The sequence below is a fragment of the Poromitra crassiceps genome (genome assembly GCF_964638095.1).
Source record: "Poromitra crassiceps genome assembly, chromosome: 10".
NCBI classification, from domain to species: domain Eukaryota; kingdom Metazoa; phylum Chordata; class Actinopteri; order Beryciformes; family Melamphaidae; genus Poromitra; species Poromitra crassiceps.
Window position 1 is genome coordinate 7,760,127 of NC_139631.1, and position 22,324 is coordinate 7,782,450.

General features: G+C 44.4%; 1 protein-coding gene across 1 annotated transcript in view; it reads right to left on the reverse strand.

Annotated features, from left to right (window-relative positions):
* The window catches only part of bmp2k (BMP2 inducible kinase), a 74,746-nt gene extending 52,422 nt beyond the window's left edge, over positions 1 to 22,324 (reverse strand). The window contains exon 1 of the mRNA XM_083644858.1: positions 21,037 to 22,324. Coding sequence (XP_083500984.1) covers positions 21,037 to 21,187 — 151 coding nt within the window. The 5' untranslated portion in view covers positions 21,188 to 22,324. The remainder of the gene's footprint in view (positions 1 to 21,036) is intronic.

The following is a 22,324-nucleotide window of genomic DNA, read 5'->3' on the forward strand; positions in this document are numbered from 1 at the left end:
CCTTCTCCCTCTCCTCCTGCTGGTCAGATGTCTTCTTCTCACTGTCCTTCTCCCTCTCCTCCTGCTGGTCAGATGTCTTCTCACTGTCCTCCTCCCTCTCCTCCTGCTGGTCAGATGTCTTCTTCTCACTGTCCTTCTCCCTCTCATCCTGCTGGTCAGATGTCTTCTTCTCACTGTCCTTCTCCCTCTCCTCCTGCTGGTCAGATGTCTTCTTCTCACTGTCCTTCTCCCTCTCCTGCTGGTCAGATGTCTTATTCTCACTGTCCTTCTCCCTCTCATCCTGCTGGTCAGATGTCTTCTTCTCACTGTCCTTCTCCCTCTCATCCTGCTGGTCAGATGTCTTCTTCTCACTGTCCTTCTCCCTCTCCTCCTGCTGGTCAGATGTCTTCTTCTCACTGTCCTTCTCCCTCTCCTCCTGCTGGTCAGATGTCTTCTTCTCACTGTCCTTCTCCCTCTCATCCTGCTGGTCAGATGTCTTCTTCTCACTGTCCTTCTCCCTCTCCTCCTGCTGGTCAGATGTCTTCTTCTCACTGTCCTTCTCCCTCTCCTCCTGCTGGTCAGATGTCTGGCTGGCTGTGCTGCAGAGTGGGGATGGAAGCCACATGGTCAGTTGTCGGTGGCAGTTGGGAGGAAAACCCCCAGTCTGTCAAGCCAAGCAGGAAGGAGGGGGAGCTGACGTTACGGCCTGCTTCTGAGGGAGGCCTGTAATTAGTGGAGAATTTTCCCCCTGCCCCGCATCCAGCGCTCAGGACCCTGACTTCACAGCGAAGCCTCACTAACTGGGACAGTCACAGACGGCCCACGTGACAGCCTGTGGAAGGAGACTGGGACAGTCACAGACGACCCACATGTGACATGACAGCCTGTGGAAGGAGACTGGGACAGTCACAGACGGCCCACATGACAGCCTGTGGAAGGAGACTGGGACAGTCACAGATGACCCACATGTGACATGACAGCCTGTGGAAGGAGGCTGGGACAGTCACAGACGGCCCACATGTGACATGACAGCCTGTGGAAGGAGACTGGGACAGTCACAGACGGTGGAAGGAGGCTTCAAAGAGGTATTCAACAGCCTTTGCGAAAGCGATACTGGGTATGCTTTGTGATATGGGCCACAGAAAAAAACTTCAGAAGGCCTAGAGGAGTGTGTGGATGGGGGAGGATTAGAGAGGAACGTGCAGAGAACAGAGCAGATACGTTTGTGGATTCTGCACGCAGATGTTCTCCCTCTGAAGCATGATGTCATCTGTGATAACAGACCCCTCTCTTTCTGTGTATCTCTCTCTCACTGTTCATTTCTCCGTTTCTCTCCTCTCAAGTCAAGGCTTCATATTCAAGCAAGCGAGACGACGCTCTTGCTTGTTAAAAAGCTACAAACCCAGGATAGAGTTCAGTTTTTCAAAGTGCCTCCTGCAGTTGTTGTAGACCTGCTTTTAAAAAAGGGGGAGAATGCCATTTCAGGTGGAGATCGTTTGGAACAAGCAGAGAGGTATTTCCTCCTGGAGGCCCCCCTTCCCTTCCCCAACATCAACCCACAAACACTTCCCCTCCACAAGTCTCCACAGTCTGAAAGCTTGAAGATACAGTAAACTAGCCTCAAATCCTCTTCACATAACAATGACACAAAAACACAGTGAAGAACCAATCTTCTTCAATTAAGATTGTAGAGAAAGAATAAGCGTTTAAATGGCTGGTGTTTCCTCCAGAGGCTGCTTGCTCTACTCCAAGTGGCCAAGATGAGAGTCAATGTGAAACACAAGAGGTAAAGAATCGCTGTTTTCCACCGGCAGCATTTGCAGACCTTTTGTTCACCTTCTTTCCTTCTTCATCTCCCGTCGCCTGCAAATCTCCTCTTGGCGTTCTTCCCAACTTCCCCTCAACTGAGTGTTATTCCGTATGAATCAGCATGGGAAAATAATCCCCTTTTTTGGAAACTAGTCTCAACAAGGACTCCCATCCTAAAAAGGTGAAAATTAATTTGTCCATAAAACTAAAGAGGAAATATTTTTCAGCACTTTACGTTTTTCTCATTTCAATACAATGATACCCCACCATGCAATTTACAAGTCGGGAATATTATAGAGGTTCTTAGCTATCTGGGAGCCCTTTACTTAACAAACATAATCATATGTGATTGATAATTAGATAGAAGCAATAAGTATCAAGTAACAATATCCTTCATAAAATGAAATCCTTAATTTAGGCTATATTTGCAAAGGAAAAAGAAAATTTTCTTGCACTTAAAAATCCACTGTACCATGGTCACAGAAAGTCAACACACATGTCTGCCTAAGTGCCTATGAGCCGTGACACTGACACACTGATGTGACAATGAAGCAGTCAAGAAGAAAGGCTTACTTGCATTTCATCTGACAAGCCAGAACGATTTCAGAAGTTCTTGATCTCCATGGATAACGGATTATTGTGGCAGTAAAGGGGGGGGGGGAGGCATCTATGTATTTGCAACTACACACTCCAGAACCAAGACTATGGACTTGATGCAGAAAATGATCTTTAAGATTATGAGGTCAACTTCATCAGGATTACGCTGCCAAATCACTTAATTTTATGCTCAAGTTCAAAAATGTAAGCTGTTGCTATTGCTGCTTTTGTTTATGATCGGAGGTAGGGAAGTGGCAAGGGGGAAACATCATCTCCGAGCGACGCGTCGTCATCTCCAACCCATTCCAGCTTCAAGTCGCAAAACCATGGATGCTAATAGCATCAGCTATTGGACAGCTAAGAGCTAATAACAACATTAATGTTGAATTGTATGCGGATTGGTCTGAAAGCAGACTATTGTTGAAAATAGAAGCGTGCAGTGTTTTAAATTCATACAATCCTTTTTTTTCACCATATACGATGTGGGTGGCCATGTTGAAATGACGTCAAAGGACGAGCTGGGGGAAACTATGGGTTGAGAAATCATACCCAAGTTTGCAAGTAGGAACTCCGATTTAACGTGCAGTTTTATTAGATTTTTCCTAGTAGCAAGTGGGAATTTGCAACCTCCAAGTTAGTTCTAACTGAATGCAGCATAAAATGGGACGATGATGTATGACTATAGTGGAACACTATAGTTATTAATAGTTACACGTATGAAAATTCTGACTCTAATTCAGGACAAGCTAGCATGTTAACTAGCAAGCTAGCTGTTACATTCAAATTCCCCCCTATTTTGCCAAGTGAATTTCAGGCCCTGTGTATTATTTTCGTTCTTTTCCTTTCCTGTATCTGAGCCTATCCGTTTGTTTTGTTCATGTATTGTTCCAAGTAAAATTGTGAATAAAATATCGAAGGGGGAAAAAAAACTCAGTCTTACTCTTTGCCAGCTTGCAATGTTGTGCCAGCTGCTCTTGCTAATTACCAATAATGACTTTTTGATCCCCAGTGCTTTAGCAAATCCTGTGAGATTTGGTTTTATACAGGCTCATGATCCTGTGAGATTTGCTTTTATACAGGCTCATGATCCTGTGAGATTTGCTTTTATACAGGCTCGTGCAGAGAGGACGTTTGTTCCTTGGGTCTTGGATGTAGCAGCCAAACATGTCATTTCGTGACTGTGAAACTAGCTACAATAAACATGCGTAACTAAACTAGCAACAGCTACAAAAGAAAACGTATGCTTGGAATTGTAGGAGCAAGAGATTTAGGTCAATTTCATACTGTGGATGACTTTGAAGCCACGGCTACCTCTTTCTTTCGTCCGTCTCATTTCACTGCCAACCATAAACAGAGAGTATCACCTGAGATGTACCCTGTTCTTCAGGTGAGGACAGACATCACTTTGCAAACATGTAGCCCTTTAGGCTAACAACTATCTGTTAAGAACCCTGCTTAATCTGTTTCTCTGGAGTCTTCCAAAGTGACACTATAGCGATACTCTGAAACGCATCAGCGGGCATAGGTTGTCGGCCTAAAAATAGATTTGCGCTTGCTTTTTCGTGAGCATTTGAGAGATTCTGCACTTGGTGAGCTCTTCCCTGACACAACACTGCACCCACTTGTCATCTTTTTCTGGACCTTTCACAGTAGAAAACCTACCTTTGATGAAGAAATACATTTCCTTTCAGTGTAGGTACTGTAGGTCAAATCCCTTTTGTTAGGAAAATATTAAAATGTTTAATCATTTCTGTATCTGTATAAAGAGGACAGATGCTTTTAATGTGTGTAGGTCTAAAACATAAGCCTACATGGAAGCGTATACCCTGCTTGTTTAAAAGTTGTGTATTTTGTAATCCAACACCACTCCTGTCTTTCCATCACCATGCTACGCTAACCAAACTGGAAATGCTACAAACAAAACTTTTCTGTGTTTCCATTTGAAGTACTATCGCATTAGAAAAGGTTGAGAGAAAGGGCAGAATTTCTGGGGGGGAAATGTCACATACATTACTACCAAGTCAAGCATGAGCAAAGAAAGGAGATGGGAGGAGGTTGTTGCAGCAGGTCAGATATTTTTAAACCTTCAGAGGTGAGGGTGGCCCTCTGCCAAATCACAGAGGAGATAGTGAGATGCCACAAGAGCACCGCACTAAACACCAATGCAAGGGCAGAGCAACATATAGGAAGAAAAACGTGCAAGGGTTCCAACACCTGGAGGTGTAATTGGTCATAGGCTTAGGCTATAGGTTTACTGTATGAGTGCATTGCATTTCAATCCATTATCACTACTATTAGAAGGCAACTGTACAGTATTTTCTTCAAGTCTGGACAAAGATTTGGTGGTCAGTTATACTGCATGGCGGGGTCTAGGATGTCCAAACTGCAGTAGGTCAAGTGCCTTTAAGACTAATTGAAGTAATCACAAAAAAAAAAAAAAAAATCCAATATCTTTCAGCCCCAGTTTCGAGGAACCTAGAGACGTTCTGGTTTCAATCACAGGACAAACCCAGAAGAAGATGGTTTCATGAACTCTGATAGTAGTTTTGATGGACTGCTGTAAATTGCTCAAGTAATCTTTAGGGATTTTTTTTTTTTTTTTTTTACTGTACTGCTCGTCAAATTTCACTTTTAGATCTCTATCACCTTCATTCAGCTTTAATTTATCTTTTGAACTGTTTGAGAAATCACAGTTTATGTTTTATTATTTTTTCCCCAGCCTTTATAATGGGACCCTATGGAGCCAACCTGGATTGTGTCTCACTCTGTCTCACTCTCTCTGACTAAATTCACACATTTTAAATCTGCGACAGTTCACACAACTTTAACACTACATACACATGTTATACATCAGACCCTTGAGCTACTGCAGCTAACACTCACAAAGTCAAAATATAAGCAATGATTTCTAGTGATGTCTAGTTTGGCACCGCTTTTCAGCTTGATTTCATACTAGTTAACTGCTGCAGTGGGACCGGAAGTGCTTGTTTGTCGTCGTGATGTCACGCTGATTTGCCCTATTGAAGAGCCAAAATAGGAAATAAACAACTTTGAGCTTTTTGTTGTGTGCCTTGTTTGGACGAGCTGAAACTTGACTGATCCGTCCCCTTCACATCTCAATTCTGTTGTGCACAGTAACCTGCCTGGCAAGTGTGAACTGCAAACAACACCTAAACCGCTTTATGGTATGCCTCAAGAAACCGCCGTCACCCAGGATTTATCGCTCTCACTCACACGCACACGCACACACACACACACACACACACACACACACACACTAGGGCTGTCAATCTCCCTCTATAATCAAATTCGAATTTCAGTGCTTTATACATTTTAATATTCGAATTATATTCGAATATTTTAATTAATTTTTAATTGAATTTAAAAAAAAAAATCTTTTTTTTTTTTTTTGTCTGAGTGAATTGTTGTCTTCTCTTATGTTATGTTCTGATTCTAAATATAGCTGAATCTTTGGGTTTGACCAAGTAAAACTTTTTCTAAGCATTTTACCAAATGTAGATGGAAAAGTGAATGGTGGATGAATATTCAAAATAATATTAGGCTTATCACAAATAGTCCAGCAATGATGTTTATTTAAGAAAACATGTTCCTTGTACAATGTACATACATTCATTGCATTAGAAAATAGGTCAGATAACCAGAGCTTAGTTAATATTCATCAGTGATGTATTGGTGCTGTCTGAAATGCTAAAATAAAATAATTGATAATAAAAAAAGACACAGCCTTTGTTTGAGCTCCTTATCAATAAACAAATAAGTAAACTTTGCCAAAACAACAATGAGCCATGAACAAAAAAAAATCAGTCACGTATTGCACTTAAGAGCTACATGTTTACATTCAGTATAGCAGCTTCAACAGTCAACTTCAGTTAACAATGAATGAACATACATTTTAAGATCAAGCTACAGGTAGGTTTACATCAGTATAGCAGCTTCAACAGTCAACTTCAGTTAACTCATTGAATGCCAATGACGACAGCTGTCGTCAATTCAAATACTGACGTAGAGTGCCAATGACGACGGTTGTCGTCAATTGCGTTTTTTGACGGTGGGACGTGGATCAATCCCTGATACATCTCTGGTACAACTATTGTAGCTATTGGAGGTCTATAACCTATTTTACAGAACCCTTAGGTGGCGACAGTGCTCTCCACATAACAGAAAGGCAAGGAAAAAACAAAGAAGAAGTCGTTATGGAAACGGAAATCGCATCGCATCCGTATGCATCGATATGCTGAAGCACGTTACTGCAGCTGTGCCTGCAGCAGCCAATCTGCTCCCACAATTGAGCCGCTCTGTGTCGGTTGCGACAGCACATCTGCACATCCACACCGTGGAGTTATTATTCTCAACTGGAAGCATCGTTGCCGGTGACAAACACACGCGGAACGCTGTAAAAAAGCCTGGCTGTTCCGCACCCTTCACTGTGCGCACAGCAAACTCAGCAGAGAGCCACCACAGACAGGAGGAGGAGTGTGCAGTTGAGGCGAGGCGAGGCGGGGCGGGGCGGGGGGGGGGGGGAGGGGGCACGCAGAGCAGCACACACACAACACCCAGACAGACCCAGGCAGCAGGACAGGATTGACAAACGCAAGCCAGAATATCCGATACCCACCAGCAGCAAATCAAAACCAGCAAGAAGCTGCAACCAGCAGCGCACGCAGGGGCCAGCGCTGCTGGTTGTAGCTAAAAATATTATTCTGCCAAACAAAATTCCCTGGCCTAAACTGTTTTATTGAAGGAAATTATTTTTGAGGTGTGACTACATTAGAAAAGATTAGCTTCAGAGTCAGTGATGTGCTTGAAATGATTAATTTCACAAAAGGCCAATTATCTCAGCTTCTAGAAAAAAATTGCTATTTTTGGATGAATCAAGCTATCTTCTCCGGCTCATAACTAAAGAACGGAAAATGGGATCAATAAACTTTTTTTTGCAGATGATAGAATAGAGTCTCATCGTTCTTTGTGCGTGTTCAGTGTTTACATAGTAATATCACACAATATTCTGTGGGCCTCGAGAAATCACTGAAAACGCTCTGAAACTCTGGCACTGGGAGCGTCCGTTCTCCAAAAGTGGCTGGCACTCAATGAGTTAACACTCTTTTCTTCAAGTATGTTGTCAGAACTTGTCGTCACTGTTCTAGTGTTCTAAAAAAAATAAAAAAAAAATAAAAAAATAAAAAAATAAAAAATAAAAAAATAAAATATTCGTTTTTTTTTAAATTAATAATCGAATTTCGTTCATAATTATTAAATTCGAATAATATTCGAATATCAAAATTCGTTTCAACAGCCCTAACACACACACACACACACACAATGATCAGCATTAGCAGGACTGTTTTTCTTGTCGTGAATTTTTTTGAACTTTAGGATAGGCTGCTGGGGTTTTTCATGCATTTCTTACCGTCAACAAATCCTGTCAAAATAACATCATCGGCAATTAATTTTGTTGTTGTTTATTCAAACTAATCTAGTGCATGTAGCCGATGCCTATTAAGGTCTCTTAAAAGGTCTCTTAAAACAGAGGAGTTGGCTCCCCCGCAATTTTCAAATGCTTCCGTTCCGCCTACACGTCTGTACTTCAAGCTGGGAAAACTTGGTCAAAGTGGAAAAGGAAAAGTCAGGGAAAATAATGAGTGAGGGAGGATGATAGGGGGATGGCCCAGATGGCCCGCCTAAAAGCGTGTTTCTCTAATCACCTGCATCGGTTCGATCTTCCTCCAGTCTGAAGTGCCCCCCCCCCCCCCCGTTTAATTCGATTATTAAACGATTATTACGATTATTATGATTAATCACGATTTTCGATGCATCTTTTTCACCAAACAGGATTTTTTTTAAGCAAGGTATATTTGTCAGTATCCATTAATTAAAGTAAACAAACAAATGTACCTCCATTATCTTCAGTTGCGACTGAAGTCCACGCATCACATGTTACAGCCACCCTGCCTGCTTTCTTCAGTGATTCCAGTTTCCAGTACTTCGGTTTTGGTCTCGTTTTACAGTTAAGGAACTGCTTTCCGGGCGAAATACCGTATTTTTTGCAAATAAAGCAAAAAGAAAATTGCAAAAAAAAAAAAATCGATAATCGAACATTGTGAATCGATTTTAATAGTCACGTGACTCATCGCGATGCATCTAAAAAACGATTAATCGGCACACCCCTAATCAGAAGATGGACAGAATTGTAAAACGGATAGATGTCCACGCGGCACTCTGTAGTCAGGAGGACATGGGCTCAGAGCTGGAACATAGCTGTTAGCTGTGAGCTAACGTTAGCTGTGCGGCAATAAAAAACGCCACTGAATGACACAGTTTGACATAACGGTCAGCCAGTTCGAGTCATGCTCTTTCCATAAAGCCCACCAGCTTTGATATCATCTGTTGGTTAAGTTGTTGATATTTATAACAATATTGTGGCTGTAAAATAACGTTTTTTTATCGATGCGGGGAGACTGTCATGGCGGCGACTTCCGCTCCTCCATTTCCGCTCTGAGAACAGACCGTCTAACCAATCCGTCCATCCAGAAAAAGTTCAACCCGCTTGAGCTTTCGGTCCATCAAAACGTATGCAAATTAGCTGGAGACGTACGCGTCGTCAGTGCAGCTCCACGGACACAGACGCACAGCTGTCTTTGTAAATGAATGAAAGTGAACAGAGAAATGAACGCAGACGGACAGACACCACAGATCAGTGTGGCCACAGCCGAAGCCATGTAACCATAGTTACTGGCACCATTGTATTTAAAAAAGAAACGATTGAAAACATTCTCAGAGCCATGCTGCGGCTCTGGGCAGCATAGTTCATTGAGATGCACCAGGACGACCCACTTTTTCCTAAAAACAACTTAATGAGCCGACCGTAAACACATTTTCCATCTCAGGAAATAGTTATGTAGCACCGGAGATGAAGAATTTCTTCCCATTTGAATTTGATTTGGTAATAACTACAATAGCCTGATTTTTAATGGTAACAGTAACTGTAGCGATTTAAAATATTGAAACTATGTCTTTGTGAGCTGTAGTCAAAGGGGAGGGAAGGCAGTGTAGAGAGGCAGATACAGAGCAGAGGGATGGTAAAGAGGCAGATACAGAGGAGAGGGATGGTAGAGAGACAGATACAGAGGAGAGGGATGGTAGAGAGGCAGATACAGAGGAGAGGGATGGTAAAGAGAGACAGATACAGAGGAGAGGGGTGGTCGTGTAGAGAGGCAGATACAGAAGGCCTGAATGAGCAAGCACAAAGGCTTCCATGCGCATGACGGGACGGAGCACTGCATCGTACCAGCATTCTTTCTTGGGTGGCAGAGCAGGACAACAAAGGGACACAATCCGCCCTATTCATCAGCAGTACAGTATGCTAATGCTAATGCTAATGCTAATAACGTCCATGGGACGCGTTCTCACCGCGCTCTCTGGGCAAACAGGGAGGATCAAATGGGTCACACAAAGAGGAACATCAAAAGGAGGCTCTGACCTGCATCGTTGTGATTGACATACCGCCCATAATCCATAGGAAAGATAAACAAAGCATCTTAGACCTGAACTTTGATTCAATTTACTATGATGATGATCCATGTGCCCTACTGTAAGCTGTGCAAAAACACATGTTTTCCAATGAAAAGTTCAACCTGCTGCCTTAATAATAATAATAATGATAGTACAGTAATAATAAGGTTATATGTATGGTACTTTTAAAAGAAATAAAAAAAGTGCTTTACATAATAAAACCCAAAGAGGCCATGATGTAAAAGTACTACAATTAAGATAAAGAATAAATAAAAAATTGAAATATAATGTAATAAAAGTCAAGAGACTATTCTATATCCACTGTGCCAGCTGTATTAATATTAGACCTTATCTTATGTTTTGCCTGCCTGTATTTGATCAGTAATGGAGAGAACAGAGCTTCTCAGATGTACTTCATAAAGCGCTCCAGCAGCACGTGACCACACAGAAATCAACCCTAATCACGTTTGCAATGATAACCTTCTCAGAGCCTGCCTGGAGAACGAACACACACACACACACACACACACACACACACACACACACACACACACACACACACACACACACACACACACACACACACACACACACACACACACACACACACACACACACACAGCATCTCCCCAGCTTAGGAGCGGCTGAGGACAAGGTGAGAAAAGCTGTTAACTCAGCAGTTGTTTGCATGGAAACAGTGTTTGCGTTGCTCCTGTTGTTGACATGATCTGTGGCGGCTGCTCGTGCTCACAGAGTCACCAGACTGAAAGTCTTCCAGTCATCTCACCTCCTCCTCGGCCCTCTTCAGAGTTACAGAGCCTGATTATAAACAACCCCAGCGTAAAGATTGCATCTAGTCAGCACAGCAGCATGAACTTGTGTTGTTTTTCTGACTGGCATGCGTCACCCGAAACACATAGACAACACCCAGAGGAGGAGGTGGCGGCCGAGGCTCACTCACTCACTCAGGCTTGTTGTTAGAGCCCGACCGATATATCGGTCCACCGATATTATCGGCCGATAACCGATATTATCGGCCGATAACCGATATATAATCGTATCGGCCAATATGTTGGTCAATATTGCAGATATTTTTTTACTTTGTATTTTTTAAGTTATAGACAGCATGTTATGTATATTTGATCTTTTTTCTTAACTCAAGTTATATTTTATATTTGTTCTATTTGTGTGTTTTTCTATTTCTAGTTATTTATAATTATTAAATGTCCACTGAAGTTTACCGTTTCATTGCATTGATGTAATTCTGGACAATAACGTTTATTGATGAGCTGTAAAATATCCTCCCTACATTACATATCTCAAGTCATGTCAAGTCATATCTTTGTCACGTGTTTGATATTTGAGGGATCATTGCCAAAAATATATATATATAATGGGTATATATAATACTGATTAGGTATGAGTGCACTATAGTACTTTTATTGCACTATTGTACTTTATTTTATTAATTTATCTTTTACCTTTTTCCCATGTTGTATGTTATTGTATGATACATTTATGTGCTATGGACTTTTGTCTGAAATAAAGATTATACTATACTGTATTGTATTATTGGCCCATATATCGATATCGGAATATTTTTACTCCTTAACACGTTAACTGCCAACGACGTATTGATACGTCAAGCAGAATCCAACCGTTGACTGCCAGCGACGTATTGATACGTCAAAAAAAAATCGTTTTTTTTTTTTTGACGGTGGGGCGTTGATCAATCCCTTTTACGTCTCCTATACAATTATTGGAGGTATTGAATGTGTATAATCTATTTTACCAACCCACTAAGTGTTGACAGTGCTCCCCCAGACGAGCGAAATCAAAGAAAAAACTGCCGCGGGAGCAAGCCATTCAAGGAAATGGCGAGGCGATTTTACAGTAATCCAGACTTGTCTTGCCCGAGAGCGGCCGCGCAGGCAGCAGCACACAGAGAGCGGAGAGCGATTTGCAAAATAGATTATAGGTGAAACACACTTTGAAACACCTCAGAAAGGCCAGAATCAACATCTGCCCATCGCCCACGCATTCCCCGGCCCATCTTGACTCGCACAAGGAGCGTCCGCACGCAGGCAAGCAGGCAGGCAGGCACGCAGGCAGGCAGGCAGGCAGCAGCAACGCGCTTCTGACACGCCCGCTGTAGAGCCAGGAGGAAGGAGGAGAAGACACACGGAGGGAGGAGTTTGAATGAGAGGGGTGTTTCCTGCTGTTATGGAGGAAATTACTGTTCAAAACTATTGTTTAGAATGTCTGACGGTCTTACTGATGCCAAAAATGAATGGTTAAAGTGACTGTTCTATCGAATTTCACAAAAAGCCATTTATCTCTGAATAAATTTCCAGACGCTGAAACCATGCTGTACTCAACGGCTAATATCTACATAACTACTAACTCTACAAACTAACTCTTTTAGACAGAGAAAGCACACATTCTATTAGTACTTTTCTGAACTTTGTGTTCACAATGTCCAACCAGAAAATTATGCTCGGCTCTTGTAAAATGAGCCAGAATCCTCAAAAAAAGGCCTGGCAGAAGCTACCTACAGTAAAAAAAAAACGGCTGGCAGTCAATGTGTTAATATCGGTATCGGCATCGGTCTCAGAAATCCAGTATCGGTCGGGCTCTACTTGTTGTTAAGCATTCTACGTGAGGAAGGTTAAAAACAAGGCGTGCAAAACACAGGGAGCCACTCTGCAGCCAGTCTGCAGCAACGTGTCATCCACTGATGCTTAGAAGATGGAGGTGACCTTCTTCATTAGTGGAGGGAGTCATGAGTTATAGCCTGGCTGCTGTTAAGCTGCTTGTAAAAGTGCAAACAGAGGAAGTGAAACCAGCCAGCCAACGTCCTCCTGTTCATTAGAGAACAGAGCTGACATTTTCCTCTGGAGCTGCCAAACACATGTAAACAAGAAGCTGTTTGCTTTGTGACATCTGATATACTGTATAGGTACCACACATCTGATATACTGTAGGCACCACACATCTGATCTACTGTAGGCACCACACATCTGATATACTGTAGGCACCACACATCTGATATACTGTAGGCACCACACATCTGATATACTGTAGGCACCACACATCTGATCTACTGTAGGCACCACACATCTGATATACTGTAGGCACCACACATCTGATATACTGTAGGCATCACACATCTGATCTACTGTAGGCACCACACATCTGATATACTGTAGGCATCACACATCTGATCTACTGTAGGCATCACACATCTGATCTACTGTAGGCACCACACATCTGATATACTGTAGGCACCACACATCTGATATACTGTAGGCATCACACATCTGATCTACTGTAGGCATCACACATCTGATATACTGTAGGCACCACACATCTGATCTACTGTAGGCACCACACATCTGATATACTGTAGGCACCACACATCTGATATACTGTAGGCACCACACATCTGATATACTGTAGGCACCACACATCTGATATACTGTAGGCACCACACATCTGATATACTGTAGGCACCACACATCTGATATACTGTAGGCACCACAGCCACAGACGCCTTCATGTGATGCTGCTGAAGAAACTCATTTGGACTGTACTGCATGCATGAGTTTGAGAGAGACAGTCATGTGTTAAATGCTCAGTCAACAGCCTGATGGAAGATGATTTCCCCCAGGTACCTGATCAGTTTTGGAACGGCAAATATGCCTTCTTCAAAAGAGATTAACTGAGAAAGACAGAGCGTCTTCCTTCTCTGCAGCAAAATGTCTTTGTCAAAAACACAATAAATACACATGATGAACAAAATGATTCTCCTAAAGAGTCAAGATTCAAGAAAAAGTCATTCTCCATTATTGCAAGCAAAATGACAGATGAGGAGCTTTTTGTCACGAGTTTATAAGCCTGCAAGGAAGTTTACTATGACCTGCTGAGCGGAGCGGACGGTGCTGCTAACAGTCCTTTGAACTCAAAGTGAGTAGCCTACAACTAGCGTTAGATGTTTGTTTGTTCCTGTCTGTAACACCCTCCCCGGACTGTAGAAGCGCTTTGATCGATTTTATCTCCCTGAAGCATCGACGCTCTAAATATGGTATTCGGGACAGCCCTAGATATATGTATATGTGACAAAAATGCCATATATTATTTTGTCCAGTAGAAAATATGCCTGGCGGGTGGATTTCTTCCATCTACCCGACACCTGGTCGGTGAGTCAAAAAGTTCATTTCGGGCCAAGCCTGTAGGCTCCATCTTAGCGCATAGGAAGGAACCCTGTAGGATTTCTTAAGTCAAGTGCTTATTGGGGAACCCTGTAGGCTCAGCCTTAGTGCATTAGGAACCCTGTAGGCTCAGTGTTAGTGCATAGGAACCCTGTAGGCTCAGCCTTAGTGCATAGGAACCCTGTAGGCTCAGCCTTAGTGCATAGGAACCCTGTAGGCTCAGCCTTAGTGCATAGGAACCCTGTAGGCTCAGTGTTAGTGGAGCAAAGGTAACAGACACGCTGGCAGATGCATCCTGTTCCTATATCTCAACCTCATGGCCGTGTTCCTCTCTGAGTCGGCATCACACAGAGCTGAAGAGAAACCACAGAGGAGAGACTGAAGTGGAGGGAAATGACTTCAGTTCCTGCGCAACATATGAACTGTCCTACACTGCAGATATGCCACTAGAGGGGGGGGGGGGGAGATAACCATGCACTGTGTCAAGATAAAAAAAATTATATATTCCAAAGCCAAGACCTAAAAAAACAGAGGCAGTATTTGCCTCATTTTTGAACTAAGATAGTGGATGATTGAAAGGGGCAGCTTTGTGTACTTCTTTGCTTTCAGGGCATGGCATGCTTCCAGGGCATGGCATGCTTTCAGGGCATGGCATGCTTTCAGGGCATGTCATGCTTTCAGGGCATGGCATGCTTTCAGGGCATGTCATGCTTTCAGGGCATGGCATGCTTTCAGGGCATGGCATGCTTTCAGGGCATGGCATGCTTTCAGGGCATGGCATGCTTTCAGGGCATGGCATGCTTTCATGCTGCTGAGTAAGGGGCTGAATGAAGCAGGGGGAGAGGAGCCTCTGGTAAACGTCCATGATTCATTGAGTACCTAGAGAGCAGACGTACAAGTGAGCTACTGACAGTCACAAGCAGGCTGCAGCTCTGTCAGTCACAAGCAGGCTGCAGCTCTGCCTGTCAGTCACAAGCAGGCTGCAGCTCTGTCAGTCACGAGCAGGCTGCAGCTCTGTCAGTCACAAGCAGGCTGCAGCTCTGTCAGTCACAAGCAGGCTGCAGCTCTGTCAGTCACGAGCAGGCTGCAGCTCTGTCAGTCACAAGCAGGCTGCAGCTCTGCCTGTCAGTCACAAGCAGGCTGCAGCTCTGTCAGTCACAAGCAGGCTGCAGCTCTGCCTGTCAGTCACAAGCAGGCTGCAGCTCTGTCAGTCACGAGCAGGCTGCAGCTCTGTCAGTCACAAGCAGGCTGCAGCTCTGTCAGTCACGAGCAGGCTGCAGCTCTGCCTGTCAGTCACAAGCAGGCTGCAGCTCTGTCAGTCACGAGCAGGCTGCAGCTCTGCCTGTCAGTCACAAGCAGGCTGCAGCTCTGTCAGTCACGAGCAGGCTGCAGCTCTGCCTGTCAGTCACAAGCAGGCTGCAGCTCTGTCAGTCATGAGCAGGCTGCAGCTCTGCCTGTCAGTCACAAGCAGGCTGCAGCTCTGTCAGTCACGAGCAGGCTGCAGCTCTGTCAGTCACAAGCAGGCTGCAGCTCTGTCAGTCACAAGCAGGCTGCAGCTCTGTCAGTCACAAGCAGACTGCAGCTCTGTCAGTCACAAGCAGGCTGCAGCTCTGTCAGTCACAAGCAGGCTGCAGCTCTGCCTGTCAGTCACAAGCAGGCTGCAGCTCTGCCTGTCAGTCACAAGCAGGCTGCAGCTCTGCATGTGCATGTGAATGAGGCTGGCTGCCAGGCTGTCCTTGCTGAAATGACAACAGATGACAGGACGCACAGTAAACTAAGGCTGCAATCAGCTTTGCTTTGCTCCCAACCACAGTCAGTGTAGGAAATGTCAAACATATTTTGGGGGCAATCTTTGCACCCCCCCCCCCCCCCCTCCACTGTCTAAAAAATGGGTGCATTCACAAACATTTGGGGGTGCTTGAAAAGAAATAGTAATTAGTGCCTAAAAGTTGCTAAAGTGTAGTGTAAACAACAGCGCTGATTGTGTGAGTGTGTTGTTGTTCTTCGCCGTCTTCTTTTGTTGTGATGATTGGCGGTTGGCAACCAGCTTGCAGATGCTGAGTGTGTCTTAGAGCTGAGTGTGTCTTAGAGCTGAGTGTGTGTTAGAGATGGAATTGGAAATTAAATTAATTAAATTATGCCCTTGACTAATTTCCTACACTGACCACAGCGACCAAGTTCAATTTGTGAGGTTTTGGGTTTTTTTTTTTTTTTTTTTGCTCGTCTAGGTTTACATCGCCCAATCACAGGTGAACCAGGACTTGCCAATAGGTCATATGAACTCACAACAAGTGGCTTTTTTATTGGACAGAGTTTTGGTAACTTGTCATCCTGCCAGGTTACAGATGTTGGTGGTACGGGTCGGGAGTCAATTCCAGTTCCTGTAACTGCATGAATGACATGAATGGACTTGTCTGTGTCTTCTTCTCTGGTGTCCCTATATAACTTAAGAAAACATGAAGAGAAATAGCTGTATAAGGCCGGGGCAACACTGATCCATCAGAAAATGGACAGAATTACTAACATAGATTTTTGTCCATTGTTTTTTTTGGGGAAAGTCAACGCTATATATATATTTTAAATAAAAACAGCTGTGATTTGTGGTGATGAATTGTTCGTCAAGAAAAGGATCCTGTCATGTTATGTTCAGCTTTGCCAGCATGAGGAACTGTCTGCCGGCTATCATATGTCCACATCCTTATAAAAGCGTGCGTTTTCGGGTCAATTTCTGTAGTTGGTTCATATTACCTTCTCACTTTTAATGAACAGCACGTCCTTTGCTTGGAAGAGGACTGAGACCTGCATGACGTTTGGAGGACATGATGTTTTATGAGTGGCTTTACTAGACAACACAGTTGATGATAGCGATAGGAAAGGGGGGAGAGGGCTAGGGGGATTCGAACCCAGGACATCACAGTTACCGTGTGTGCAGCGCCATAGACCACTGAGCCACGAGGACACGCCCCAACCAATCTTTAAAAACTAGAGTCGGACCTCCAAATAACAGCTGCTTACCTGCCAAAGTGGTTCGGCCACAGACGGCTTAGTGGGTCCTGTGCATGATGGGACAAACACTGGCAGAGTGAAGTGCTCCACTCCCAGCATTTCCAAACTGGCCCCTATTCACTCATGACCCCTGACCCCTGCACTGTTACATTTACATAACAGGCTGCGTGTGTAGAAGAGGCACCATCACTCATAACTACCGGTATTCATCACGATAATGAGTTGTGATCATGTCAGGAACATGCTGTACTTTTGGCATCTTACTTCTGTCAGCACCGTACCTATTTTCAACCACCACACCACCACACATCAAACATTGTTCCAGTTGAATGAAATGTTTCCGTGTCGCCAATGCACAAATATACAGTTCCATAACTTCCATATGGTGAACTTGGCACTTGGCAGTGATGAGCAAAGGTCAGAATCTAACCGTGTGCTCTTAGTGGTGAAACCAGCCACAGACACGTCACATGACTACCGTAAATTCCGGACTATAAGCCGCGGCTTTTTTCCCGTTTTTTGGCCCCTGCGGCTTATATAACGGTGCGTCTTATCTATGGATTTTTTCAGAAAAAAAAAAAAAAAAAAAAAAAATCTCTCTTTTTTAGCACTCTTTCTAACTATAAATCCACTTCTGTTTTAATTTCCTCTCTTGCCCTCTTTTCACCACACCGCGGACACTGTGTGCACTGTAAAAATAAACAACGGTGGTGTTGTGTTATGTTGTTTTGTTGAAATGTTACGGTAATACGGTAAATGGGAGCTTCCTCAAACAGCCATCTCTTTCCCGACAATCCCCTCTGTGCGTGACCACTTACATATGGTAATTACGGTAAGCAAACGGCCACAAGCCCATCAACTCCCTCCCCCGACTACCAGGAGAAAATCACAAACTTCGGCGAATTCACACAAAGGAAGATCAAGGAATATTCCATCGAACCGGAGCAGATCATAAATATGGATGAAGTGCCTTTGACGTTCGACCTGCCACTCACTCGGACTGTTAACAAGAAGCGCCCTGGAGGATTCTTTCACCAAAAAAAAGCTTTGCTCGTTCTCGACAGCATGAGAACGAGCAGTAGATGATCATGAGGTGGTTTTTCAGACGTGTCGATATAGCAGTTTATCGCAAAAGTGTAATGGAAACACATTTTTCGCATTTGCACGTCATGTGACCCATATTATCCCTTGGAAAAGGAGCGGAAAATAAGTTTGGTAAGTAAGGTTCGATAGCCGTGTCAAAACCTCCGCAGCAAGTGGAAAACTTTGAAGCAACGCTACCTAGCAGAAAGACGAGTGTTGTGCAAAAGCGTAGCCGGGCAAATTAGATAATGTTTAATGGCAGAAATCGGTCCATGGTGACAGCAGGCTGCCTGTGTGCGCGCATTTGGCACAGCGGCGAGATGAGAGGATGAAAAGCACACACTGGTGCGGTGGTGCTGTCTGAAGTGAATACAGTGACTGTGAGTAGGCTAATACATTGCACACGTTTCAGGTGCAATTATAGAACCAAATCAGCCTTTTCCCCCCTCCATCTCTAAATCGGACCAGTTGTAGGCTATTAGGCTACCTTTTTTCCTCTGCCTGTCGCGCTGACTGCATTCACGCAGCCAGCAACATTTTGCGACTCATTTTCTTTTGAATTGATAATCAGGCTCGTTTATATGCATTGTAACTTCATGTTGGGATTTCCATTGACCATTGGTTGGATTTGAGCATGCAGGGGACGGGATATGGGGCAGATCCCCGTGCGTAATCACTGTGGCAGCTGCTGCAACGGGGAATCACTCAAACGCAACTTCAATGGAAACGCCTACAAGTCGCAATTGTACATTGTCGAAGTTGTAGAAATATCGCAATTCTTTTGCGAAAAACTGTAATGGAAACACAGCTATAGATGAAGAGGAGTTCGTTGGTTTTGAGTGACAATGAAGGAGAGAGGAGAGTGGTTGACGAAGCCACCCTGAACCTGTTCGTTTCCGACACTGAAGATGAGGACTTTGGTGGTTTCAGTACGCAGGAAGAAGAGGAAGACGAGCATTAGTGACTTGACTTCTCTGGTTACAGGTTTGCTGCACATATAGCCTATTGTTGTGTGATTTTGTCTGGGGATTAGTGACCTGACTTTTGTTTTGTTTTGTTGAAATGTTAATAAATGGGAGCTTCCCCAAACAGCCATCGCTTTCCCGACATTCCTCTCTGTGCACGAACCCTTTCATATGGTAATTAAACATCAAAACACCTGCGGCTTATAGACCGGTGCGGCTTATAGAAGAAAAAAATAGTCAATTTTGGTCCCGCGGCTTATACACCGGTGCGTCTTATAGTCCGGAATTTACGGTACATGATGACACGTCACATGACTACACGATGACACAGGGCTCCTGACTGCGCGTGGGAGGATTGTTTTTGTGGTACCTCGTACAATCATCTCTATTCTCTCACTACTGCGTGTTTACAATGTTGCTGTCAACGTGAAGCAGTGTTTTCCTCACACTTTAAGCATGTAGCTGGTGCTCTTTCTTCACTCACAGCGACCTACAAAGAACTGATCACAGCCAGGCAGGGCAGTATCCATAATGACATGACTGTCACTGTGTGCAGGTGTTACAGTGCCACCGACACACAAACCTAATTATTGATCATGTCCCTTCACTTGATGCGGGATTGATTTCCTGATCAAAGTCAAGTGGGGTGTAGCTCTGCACTTTACTGCATGTGACCCAGTTTCCCCTCCAGCCACCCGCCCCGCCGCCCACCTGAGATCTTCCACGTCTCAAATGCATAACGTAAACAGGCATTTGGTCATTCGGGGCTAAAACAGCAGTTACGCTGAACCATGGAGTCAAATGGCATTTGGTACGTTTCCACACTTCCTCATTGTCTCTCTCTCTCTCTCTCTCTCCGGCTGTGCATGGAGTGTCGTCTCATTTCTACATGTTGTACGCAGGGATTTGTAGAGACCACATTGGAAATTGAATGCCTCCAATAAGGCCTGTCAGCCTGCTGAAAAGCTTGATTATACAGGCAGCCATTGTAGGAGACACCCTTTATGGCTTGATCCTACAGGCCCTGCTGTCAATCTTGTTTTTAATGCTATGCAACAGAGCCAAATGAGTACATTTGACACAATAGTCTAGTGTTTCTCAAATCAGCTCGTCACAAAACCATTCTTTAGCCATTCTGACAGCTGGGAAAGAGAGCAAGACAGTTGCTCACAGCCAGACTGAGGCAACGTGCAGACTAGAGGTAGCTGAGCTGAGCATGTAGTCCAAAAGTGACTATTACAATGAATCTTTGCATACTGACATTGACAAAGGAGGAGTGACAGTCAGTTGCTGCTATCCCCGAGGGCAATCTCTCCAGTTGAGCGGTTAAAAGCAAGCATAGTCACATGTGGAAAAGTTACCGATTTTAAAAAGTTGAGCAATATCCCAAATCCCTGGTGTCCCAGTTTAATACCCGAGCATCACATGCATCAAAGAGGCAAGTGGCCTATTTCAATCACTCTGCAGATAACTGCTTGGGAAATAAGCAGATGTTTAGCTGCAACAAACCCAGGGGCTTAAAACTGTGGAGCGCAAACCAATTACTACTAACCCATAAAAAAAAGAACAGAGCTGAAGGAGTTGCTACACTGCTCTGTGTGTGTGTGTGTGTGTGTGTGTGTGTGTGTGTGTGTGTGTGTGTGTGTGTGTGTGTGTGTGTGTGTGTGTGTGTGTGTGTGTGTGTGTGTGTGTGTGTGTGTGTGTGTGTGAGTGAGAGAGAGAGAGAGAGAGATGCCTTCTCCAAACAGGGCATGCATGGGCGGGTGCGTCCCCAGTATGGTGCATAATGTGGCAGCCAGGGGGGTAGCTGTAGTGTGCAGATCAGATGATAATATCTCAATGGTGAAGATACATACCCTCTGCTATGAGCTCTTCCACGGTGACTTGATACCGGCCGACTGCAAACACTTTCCCGAAGTAGTTGCTGAGTCCGGAGTTGGAGCCCGAGCCGGACGCCCCTCCGAGCCCACCGCTCTCCGACTTTGGCATCCTGGAAAACTTCTTCATTCTTGCTTTCTGAGTCACTCCACCCAATACAAAATTAACCAACAGTCAAACGCACTAGTTGTTGTGTGTGTCCCCACGTCCCCCCCTATCGACTTCTCTGAAATCGTGTCTTCTCCTGCATGCTCCGCGGATCTGGCTCTTCTGGAGGAACTACTTTACTTGCTCTCGAATGACATGACATGAACTAAGCTAGGGCCAATGGTTCTCAAAACTGGGTCGAGGGACGGGCCACGGCGGGTCCTTCAGGGAGGGGTCCACCACAGCCAACTGATGAATTGCTCAATTTCACTATTACTTCATTTGCAAGAAGTCAACACAACTAGAGAGAGCGTAGAACGACTCTTTTGATCAATCATAGTGTCTCTGTTGTCTCTCCACCTAATAAAGTACAGACAAAATCACATCCGACAATACAAAAAATTATTCTCAGATTTAGGTTCAAGAGGCAAAATTGAATCCACTGTGGCACGGGTGTGGACTAAAGTAGGGGTCCTCCTTGAAATGGAAAACATTGAACTAGGCGAGGATCATGTTGCCTGGTGGTCTCTCTCTCTCTCCCTCTCAGTCTCAGAGCTCGTACCGTGCTGCCAGGGTGAGGCGGTGGTGACAGCATCCACTCCGACCCGGGATGGAAAAAAGACCAACCGAGGTGGTTTGGTTAGCTAAATGTGACACATCGCGCTAGCTTGGCTCCTCCAGCTGTAGTGTAGCTAGCATGCAGCCAGCAGTCTGCAACAACAACAATACGCGGAGGCAGAGAAGAGGCACCACCACCATGCATCTGGCACGGTACTCGCGGTTATATCGGCACCTTTGGCAGCGTTCTCCCCGGGCAGTGATATATCCAACTCGGTCGAGAAGAGACAGCCGCGACTTGTTCACTTCACTCGTTAGCTAACAGGCAAGGGGGTAGTTAGCCTGTTGCTAACGTTAGCCACAGTTAATCCTAACAGAAACTGCACGAGCCGCCACCCCCAAATGCAGGTGATGGGCTACAAAAGTAATAAGCGCCCAGCGTGTGAAAACTCTCCTTCAAAACTGGTTTCTTGGGTCGGTTCCTTTTTGTCATGCCCTGCCCCCGTGCGTCCTCCTCCGGGTCATTTTCGTCGTCGGGGCTATAACGTTAAACTAAAGGGA